The sequence below is a fragment of the Meleagris gallopavo genome, chromosome 5, assembly GCF_000146605.3.
Source record: "Meleagris gallopavo isolate NT-WF06-2002-E0010 breed Aviagen turkey brand Nicholas breeding stock chromosome 5, Turkey_5.1, whole genome shotgun sequence".
NCBI lineage: Eukaryota > Metazoa > Chordata > Aves > Galliformes > Phasianidae > Meleagris > Meleagris gallopavo.
In genome coordinates, this window is record NC_015015.2 from 27,494,494 (window position 1) to 27,504,786 (window position 10,293).

Here is a 10,293-nt window from a genome sequence, read left to right on the forward strand (position 1 = left end):
TTTTTTCCCCTCCTATCAAAGTCAACACATTGACGCCTTCTGCAGCTGACTCTGACCAATGTGGGATGTTCTGTTTTCATTCAAACCCCACAACTCTCTGCTGTGGGACCCTATATTTGGGGTTAGCCAATGTGCTTTTGCCTTTCAGAAATGGAAAAAAATACACAAGATGGCAGAGGGTAGCAAGTCAAGTCTTTATCTGTGCCCCTGTTTGAACATCAGATATCCTCCGCCTCCATCATTAGGAGAGTTTATTTTTATAATTAGATTACTTTTACTTAGCATGGAAAACTGAGGGCACATATTTGGCTATATGCAAACAATCTGAGCAAACTAGAATGTGGAAGAAAGATGTCACCCTAAGTGCTATAAAAGGAGTTTTTGGCACATGAATCTGTGCAGTGATCTGATTCTCTAAAACACAATCCATGCTATGGCTCAATTTCCCCTTGTGGATTATATCAGCAAAGAAGCTGGTCCCAACACTTTTATGATAGCATAACATCAGCGTCTGGATATTGGTGGAACTGTCACGAGTTCTGTGATAATAGCAATGATTCAAATGTTTTTAATATTGTAAAAATGGGCTTGTTTCTTCACCGTCTCTCACAGTGGCTTGGAAGAGAAGTTAGGGCACAGGGAGAGAAGATATCTACAGATATTTAGTACTGAGCTGCCAAGCTCTTGATCATAACAGAATTACTCCACACAAAGAGTTAATTTGACAGATAAAGGATGTACAAATTATTTTCAAATTATTCTCTTATACACATCCTACTACAGGGGGGAGGGATGGGCAGTTGGCTGTTCTCATTCCTAAGCAGGAATTCTCTACTGGGTAGTTGTCAGCTCTAAGGTCATTCTGTACTTTCACGTGACTTAAGAAACCAGAGAATCATTGCTGGGTTCTATTCAGCTAACAAACATTAGATATTCTGCTTTCATTAATAGTATCCTTTTGAAACTGTGAAGACTAATTTAATGAGCAAGACTCTATTTAGGTATTCATGTCTGTCCAAGAAACAGCTGAAATTAAAGGATCACACTAGTCTTCAGTTGCTATCATAAAATCATTACAGAACATTGTATAATTACACCCTTCATGCAATTTCATTTTAAAACACATCCTGGCCTAGCCACTCTTGACTAAACTTGAGATGATTGGACAGAGTTGTGTGGGATGACACACCAAAATTAGACAAACAAGTGCAGGTTAGGCTGGAGGTAGAAGTTGTGAGATTCAGGACCAAATGCTCAGGTAGCAGCTACAGCTTCGGTTTGAAACAGCAGGGACAGGGCTGCAATTAAAGCAAATTTCAGCAAAAATGAAAAGGAAACAAACTGCACAGAACTCTACAAGGCAGAGGAGAGATGATTCTCCTGCTTATTCTGAGGAAATTTGCAGAGTACCTGAGAGTGCTGTGGCTGCCCAGAGCTGGCACTCCCAGCCTTTCACTTTCCTGCCCACCAGACATGTCTAAATATCTTGAGAAAAACAAGAAGGAAAACAATTGCTGACTGTAGTGTAAATAACAAAAGCCTGGCTTTCCTCTTAAAACTTCACTGTTGCTCTTAAACCATCCCAGCTGCCCTCTCAGGGTCCAGGATGTCAGCACAGCTCCTCCAGTGGATGAATGTCTAAGTGTCCACTCTGGAGCCATCTACAACAGCCCTTTATATGCTGTATTGTAAGTCGGGGGTTGGTTTCTCAGTCGGAAGACCAGCATTACCTCTCTACTCAAGATAGCTGTTTTCTGTATGATATCATTCCAGCAAGAGCAAAAAAACAGAGGTTGAAAATAAAGCTGTGCATGGGATGTACTGAGCTGCCAGCAGTACGGTCCTTTTGCAGCAGGAACAGGTAAAGCATACATTAGAAACACTGACAGACTGATCCGAGAGATCCTATAGTAGAACAAAAAGGTTTTCTTAACCTCTAGTCAGTAATGTAACTGTAAGAGCTGACTCAAAGGCAATGGCTGAATTAGTTCTGGCTGAAACTCCATGCATTTCAGTTCCCTATAATGAATTTGTCTCTACAACACAGTGCAATTATTCTTTCAATACCAGGATCTCCCACATTGTCCATAGCGTTCCTACTGATATCAGCCTTCACTTACTGTGTATTTTGGTTATTTAGCACTACCGAGAGAAGATGAAACAAGATACAAAATGGCCACCTTACCCAGTTCTTTTTGTAACTGCAATCAATTCTTCAAAGGCTGGTGTGCTGTCCCTCTGCCAAGTACTACAGCACAGTCTTTACCTTCCCTCCTCTTTTTGCCACTGTCAGAAGGGCAGCTCATAAACCAGATTTGCTCCAGACTGTATCTTAGGGGGTACCAGCTATATGAAAAGACATGTCCTTCTCCAGTGAGAAGTCATTCCACAGAATGCCAGTGCAGTTTGCATTCCCATGGTTTTTACTCATTGTGGTTTCGGAATACAAGAATGAAATCACTGGGTCTGTCACTCCAGGGCTTTTCATCAGGATCAAAACTAATTTAAAATAGGCACAAAGGGAAAAGAAAATATATATTCCTTGCTGATTTATCTATTAATGCTGGAAAGCAGTTATATCTCTGATGTTTTGGAGAAGGATCAGACACCTTCATAGTCAAACAGCACCATCCAACATATGGCAGTAGATGAAGGTTGCTTTTTGCTTCTCACATTCACTCTGAATCCTTCTAAATCATTCCTGCCAACACAGCATGGTCCTTGAGGATCATTAACATTCTTCAGAAGAGCAAATCTCTCACTTATATAATAGGTTAGGTTGCACAGAATAACAGGTATGAAAAGCTCCCTCAGGGAAGACACCTGCAGAATCTATTCTTTGACCTTCATTCAGCTCTGTTGCACCTACAGATGGCTGCTGTTTGACTCAGCACTGCATGAGCAGTACATACTCAGAATATGTCCCAGGAATAAAACATTGTCCAGTTATGCTACCTTCCAATTTTGTTTAAATGAAAAGCATTCCTGTTTAAATCATTAGCAACTGAATACAGTCCTTCACTCACTTTGTGAATATGTATATCTCAAAGTGCAAAATTTCTAAAGAGAGATTGCTGGAGGAAGTGTCATTCCATAAGAGTCCCTCAGAACACTACAAATGCATAAAAAATACCTTGTTAATGAATTGAGGTCCTATCAGCACAGCCTCTAGCACACTGCAGCTTACACATTACTGGTACAAATAAAACTCTTTATTTTTACTACAGTAGGCAACCCAATTTGATGTATTTCAGCTAAATGTAAATTGAATCAACATAAAACTTCCACCAACACTCTTACACATCTAAATTTCACTTGGATTTCCTGAGCAAACATACACAGTACTTCCCCAGAAAACATACGTAGATAGACTTCCCAATAAGTAATAAGCATCCAGCCACTGTAAGGTTTTCTGCAGCTGCTCACTCTGAAACTCTGTCGCTGTTGACCTCAATAGGTTTTCTTAATGCTGCAAAACTCATTCAACTCACCATAAAATATTATTTCAATGTATGGATATGGGATTCAGATGTTCTTTAAAGACAAACAGAAAGGAAGAGGCAGATTAAGAAGATCTAGCATTTATCAGGTCTAATGTTTACATGCTGCAGAGAGAAAAAGTATGCTATTGATCCCAGTATAGTAGCTATCCTCACATCCTTCAAGGCACATCTGCTCAGTGTATCAGGCACTCTTGTTATCCTGGGAGACTCAGAGGCTGACTTGACAACAAAGTGGAGAAAGGCCACTTGAAATCTTTTTCTTCCTTGGAGCAATATAGTGGTACTCTCAGAAAAAAAACAAAACTTCACACTTCACAACATATCTCCCTAGCACTATCTACTTATTAATAAGCATTTATTTTTACACTGGAAAGACGGAAGGATGTTCTCACTTTGTTCTATCCAGTAAATTTTCCTTCAGCCAATGGTTAGCTGGGGCTTTTCCTACACTGCATGTACGTTTTGGGGAATTTTCATTCATTAGCTCTTCTTCCAATTCATAGTTCAACTTCCACCAGTTGATAAAAGTTCCATGCTCAGTTGTGTTTGGAGAAAAGCAGAGAGCCTGGCAACAGCAGAGATCTATGCAATGGCTGACTTACATGGAACTCCTTGGACTGAAGGTTTGAGCCCAAACATTTAGAAACTCACAGGAAAGACAAAGAACTTCGGTGCCAGAAAGTTTGGAAGCTGAAATGTAGTTAGAAGGATGTCTGTCATTGTAGTAGGAAAAGTCATGGAAACTGAAAGCAAAGTGGGAGGTTCTGCTTTGGTATGGAGCAGATGACAGTAGATGAGTATGGCAGCTGGAAAGATACAGCTGTATTTCATCAAGACTGCATCTTCTTGTGAATGGCAACAAAAGTTGTTTTCAGACACAACCAAATCAAAGAAAGAAAATAAACCCACATGACATTCAATTGGCCTGACAGAAAACAGGACCAGCAAGCTTGATGTGGGACACAGGAGCACACGGTCCTCACTAGCAGTTAGAAGAGAACTCCGCTTGAAGTGGTCATTCTTTGTTCAGTTTCAATCACCTTGAATCAGGAATACTAATTGTTCTGGCTCTGCATTCATTCTTGAGCTCGCTACTTTTGAGTTCAGGCCGAGTAGTTTTTTGGGAGTGCAAAAAAACTAATTTCTCCCTGAAGTCCCATCGGAAGTAATGGCATAATACTCATTCTTTCAGTCCTACCAAACAGGGACTGCCAGGAAAACAGCCTACTTCTGTCATTCCTAACAAAATATAGTTAGCTTTTAAATACACAGCCTTGTCTTTACTTTCTCTAACTGCTTCTTTTTGGTTCAGATCTTTGTAGTATCTTTTGGTTTATGTCAGCTGCAGCCCTCCCCCTAGGAGCAACTTGCTTCTTAGAGCATTTTAAAGCTGGAGCGTTTCCCAAGTCCTTCCAGATCTAACTTGATCCTTTTTCCTGGCAGCCTGTGTTGAAAGACAAAGCATCTGTCTGCAAGGTAGGGTACTGGTTTTAGCCTTGTCTCTGAAAAACCTAACTTTTTTGTAATTGCTGAGAGTCACCTAAGATACCTTTATATAGTAAATCAATACTCTTCTGGTGAATGATAAACCTGGAAGAGAGAAATACTATCTCCCTGTGCTACGATGGTCAAAACCACCATATAAATAAGCTGATAATAGACCTAAATAACAACAACATAGCAGCAAACGAGCGAATTCTTACCTCTGTGACAGAAATGCCTGTCCCTCTCTGGAGTACCACTATGCAAGCAGCTGGGAAGGCACTGGGAATATGCAAAGGCTTTGAAGTGGGAGGCTGAGCAGCCAATGATGGATAAAGATGAGAAAAGAGGGAAGAAAAGTTCTGGAGAATCCAGAAGGATGAATCTGATACATACAGTAGAAGATTTCTCTAGTGACAGTCTGTTTTGGAGGTCTTGCTCATTCATCTATGGAGATCTGACCAAGACCAATTTGGATGGCCGCTCTCTTCCAAAGACGTACCTCTGTGGAGTGACACTGAAGAGGCTGGGGCAAAGAGAGAAAGAGAGGAAGCAAGAATATCCTAACGTATCATAAAAAAGCTAATTGATTCATCTTTGGAAAAACAATAATCATTAATCTGATTTCCACCAAACTTTGGGGGAAAATTAAAAATATATCATGGTATTTTCTTTTTTTCTTTTTTTTTTTTTTTTAAAGGGACACATACCATGTTCATAGCCCCTGCCACAGTATTAAAAAGCGAGGCTCTCACTGGCTGATTACTCTCTGCCTAATGGGACAGGATCACATTTGTGAACTTGCCTGTGATTGCGTATGTGATGGGCGGTAGTATACAAAATGAGAACCAATGGTTAAATGAATAAAGCATTGAAATAGATCATGCGACATATGGAATCAATTTCCGACGCTGGTACAGATGTATATACACCACTAGGAGAGTTCTTCTGACTCTTGCTATATCACGTCTGAGTGAGATGACAGTAACACCTCCCCATCATGTATTCATTCTTTACCATACAGAGAAAATTCATTTCTCTTTGTGAAGTACTTGGTCCTGCATTATTGAAACAAACACAGCAAAAACAAGAGTGACTTGTCTTTTGTCTTGTCCATTCTACGATTCTGTGATTGCTCTTGCATATCCCAAGCAGCCACAGCAAGTCCCCTGCAGGATTCTAATACACAGTAATGCAGTGTGGGCTGAATGGGAATATTTAGGCCAAAGAGCTCTAATGGAGAATATAGACTTGCACAGCTTCTACAGTGCTGTAAACTATACCTTCAGTGATTTAAGCTTTCATGGATTTTAAATGATTAAGCAAAAGCATTACAGTGCACCTTCAAGTGGCCCTTAATAAATACGTTTTACTTTAGAAAAAGGTTTCTTACTGAGTCTACCAGGAAATATTTGCATGTGAAACGAAGACATTTGAATGAAAACAGGTTTGTTTATTTTAGAAGGCACTGCAGCCACCCACTGCAGGGCAGGGTTTCCAGCACACCAGAACTGGATGCCAAGGAGCTTCAGGAAGGGAAACAAGAAACAGAATGGGAAATCGAGCAGTTTAGCATCTTTTCACATCGCCAAAAGTGGGCAGCACTACTAAAATAATATTGTATAAGATCTTCTCTTAACCCAGTAAGCTCACTGTTCATTTCCTACTCCAGTGCGTATGCACAGAAATCCTGGAGTACTGGAGGAAATAACATTAACCCTGTATTTATCCAGAAAAATAGACGTACTCTTCATGAATACAGTTAGTAGGTTTAGGACCAAAAAGAAGATGTTATATTCCCATTGTAGGTCTCCTTGTACAAAAGCAGCCTTTTTTTTCTTTCTTTTCCCCCCGAAATGAAAAATACATATTTTTTGCAGAACCAGCATTAATGCAGCAATTAAGGCAGCACCACAGAACTGCCTTGTTCAAAAAGCTACATCACCTTTCTAAATAAAATATAGACAGAAGTGATATGAAAATGTTCACTAGATCCTTAATGAGTACGAGTACTGGATCCTTAATGAGAGCCTGGTTCAACATTTCATTTAACAGAGGATGAGATATGTGCTGCAGTGTTAAAAACCTTCCGGGAAAGTAGTTAGGTTCCAAATCAAGAAAGAACATCACCATCTCCTGAGTCATCAGCATTACTTCCTGCCTTTATGTATGCATGTTCATAGGAAATCTTTCATCTAATATTTTTCAAAGCCCAATCCCACTTGGCTAACAAGCTTAGGCAAAATCCAGCCAACAACAGTATAGGCACAACAAGTTTCAACAAAAATATTTGTTGCAAGAACACTCTTTGATTCATTTGCCTTCCTTGGCTGAACCTTGACTACACCCATCCTGATGCACACTCACAGAATGCAGCTGCCATGTCAGGATCCAAGTTGAATTTCTGCACTCCTTAGTTACTCCTTCTGGCTTTGAAAACTATCCAGGTGGCTGCATAAGGGGCTACAGAAATTACAGGGGGATATGAGTTGGCGAGAGGACTTGCCTGAGAAGCAAAGAAAGGGGAGATACCCACACTCTGCCAGCCCATCCCCATCCGATCTGCCCACAATGTGCTGTTGTAAAGAGTCTGCAGTGAAGCAGGAGATTTGGCACCCACATGGTGTGGAATAGTCATCAGATATTTAAAACAGAGCTGAGAGAACAAAGAAGGGCTTTGTAGTGCAAGGCAGCACTGAAAACCCTGAGCCTCAGCCAGCAGCTTGCATGGAGTGTTTGCTAATGTACACAGTGGAGTGCATTCCTCTCATTTGATTATATGACAGTTTTATATACCAGGTATGCGCAGAAGTTTTTCTTAACCCTTTCAGTCCTACACAACAGTAAATCTAAAAGAGACATGCATTTCTGCCCTGTTGTACGTGCATGCAACTTCAGTCACAGAGGGCTGAGTATGTGTTGTGGCCAAATGGGTTCAGATGTACATGCTAAAATATCTTATCTACGTTGCTGAAACAACAGAAGCAATTAAACACGAAAGAATTACAAAACTTGTTCGGTCCTTATTGATGCTGTAATTTTATGTATTTCCCTTGATTTAAGCAGTAATTATAAAAAGTAATTATAAAATTATTTCAAGAACTATCATTCAATCTCCATACTGTAAAATGAAAGGATGCAGAGACTGCTCTTACTGCCCATTTGTTAGACTGTGTAGAAGGCAGGCAGGAGCTCCCTGTTAGCTAATGCCACTTTCTGCAATGCACTGTATTATGCAGTTTATCCAGTATAATGACAGTAATAAGACATGCTCTTCTTGGTGTATATCTTGCAAGATGAATTGCTAAAAAGTGTTGTCTATAATCAGGCAATGCTTTAAGCAGGCAAAGGGACCTCTCATTTGTATAACATGTGGTGTACAGATCTGGTGCAGGACCAAGGCATAAATTTACACGGTTTTGGATGCTTTTGTGCCAAGTAGCAAGGGCAAAGCAGTCTTGCTTTCCTGTTCTGCTAATGCACAAAGTAAAGTTCTCAGCCATAATTATAATAACACACAATTACATTTTCAGAAGATCTGCTATGGTGTCTTTCAGAGACTCTAAGCTGTAAAGCTATTAAGTTATACAATTAAAAGACTAACTTCGGTTAATTAAAAAAATGACAGACACTGAAAGAGATGACTGTGGTTAAAATCCTCAACAGCTACAAAGTTGTCTGTATTTTTAATATTGCTAACTCATAGATAAATAGTTAAGCCCACAGAACCTCTGCAAAGCATTAACTAGGAATTATTTTCCTGCTTAGCCATCCAGAACAACAACCAGGAGATGAAAGCTAAAACATCTTGCCCAACATCTTCATGTCAGAGGTAGGATTAGAATACAGGACTTCTGGGTTCCTGCTCTCATACTCCAAGTATGAGTTCCTACTCCTATATTCCTAAAGTGTAGTTTGAGCGCAGGTGGAGGGGAAGTATTTGAGGCTGGTATCTGGAATAAGGTGGACAGAGAGAAAAGAAGGTGGAAGAGGGTGAAGTTTATTGCAATGGTGGGTAAGTGTACACATGGGCTGGTACATGGTGAGTGAGAAGTGAGCTAGAATAAGGGCACTGACTTAAGCCTCCATTAGGCTCTCACATGTTCCTACCCCAGTGAGCGTGACCTCAGAATTGGTCTCAAAATTGACTGGAGTACATAAAGGACTTTGGAGAATAGTAATGGGAGAAATCAGGTGTTTTTGTGCATACCAACAGGTAGACTCTTGCTGAAATATTTGGACATGCTTGAGTTTGTAAAGAATTAGAGAATCATCTCCGAAAACAGAAAACTGATAATTAGATACTGCAAGCAGATTAACCAGAAGACCTCCTGTTCCCAAATTAATACTATTTTCAATAATTAATTATAGAAAAATGAATATTTTGGCAGAACTCGCTTACAGAAGGAAACCAATTTTTGAAGTTTTCACTTAAATTCTGATAGCTCTTTAAAACTAGTTGTGAGTTGTTACTAGTTGTGAGATCCTTCTTTGGAAAGCAGAAGAGAATGCTGCTTTTCTAGGAGTATAAAGGAACAGGATGAAGCATGGAGGTTCCTATGGGAAAGTCAGATGTTCCATGAAATGTAGTGCAGATGATACATTCAGACAAGTATCAGTGTTCTGTTTCTGGAACCGAGTATTATTCTTAATTACTTTTTCTACTGCTAGATTGTGTAACTTGGAAATAATGTGACAGTTTGGAAAGAGAAATATTTTCTGCTATGGAAATTTGTCTTAAACCATGAGGAAAGAGGCAGGAAGTACTCAGATTATAGGACTTCTCAGCAACCTTCAGCTCTAATGATCACAAGATGCGGCTGTCTCAGTTTAACGCTCGTCTGTATGTGAATGTAAAATAAACTAGACTTGTCTCACATTCCTTCTCCTCCCATGATAAGTGGAGACACTTCTGCAACCACAGAAGCCCACAGTCTTCCCCATACTATTCGGTAAGTACAAATGTGCGAGACACAGCACCCCTGGATGCCAGGAGAGTATTTGTGACACCTATCTATATGCTGTCTTCACAAAACGATAGCACTACTTCCCATCCAACTGAATCCCTAAGCTCAAATAAAAGGTGAAGATAAACTCCGTTGCTTAGTCAAACAGAAAAAAAAAAAAAAGAAGATACAGACAATGCTGGCAGAGAGGTGAAATTGAAATTTTAGACATGCTAGTAATTATCATGCTGTATTGAAAGAACAGGCTGCTGCCACAGTGACACAGAACGTCAAGGTCTCTCCACAGGCCTCCCTGATGTAGGATACACAAACAACTGCAACAGCAAAAAAAAAAAAAAGCT

At 39.9% G+C, this 10,293-nt stretch overlaps 1 protein-coding gene across 6 annotated transcripts in view; it reads right to left on the reverse strand.

Moving 5' to 3' along the window:
• RAD51B (RAD51 paralog B) overlaps positions 1 to 10,293 on the reverse strand; it is a 345,984-nt gene that overhangs the window by 39,537 nt on the left and 296,154 nt on the right. For 2 of the 6 annotated variants that reach the window (XM_019615648.2, XM_019615647.2), the window contains exon 11: positions 5,382 to 5,511. The exons of the other annotated variants lie outside the window; for them this stretch is intronic. In XM_019615648.2, coding sequence (XP_019471193.1) covers positions 5,425 to 5,511 — 87 coding nt within the window. In that variant the 3' untranslated portion in view covers positions 5,382 to 5,424. The remainder of the gene's footprint in view (positions 1 to 5,381; positions 5,512 to 10,293) is intronic. 6 annotated transcript variants of the gene reach the window in all.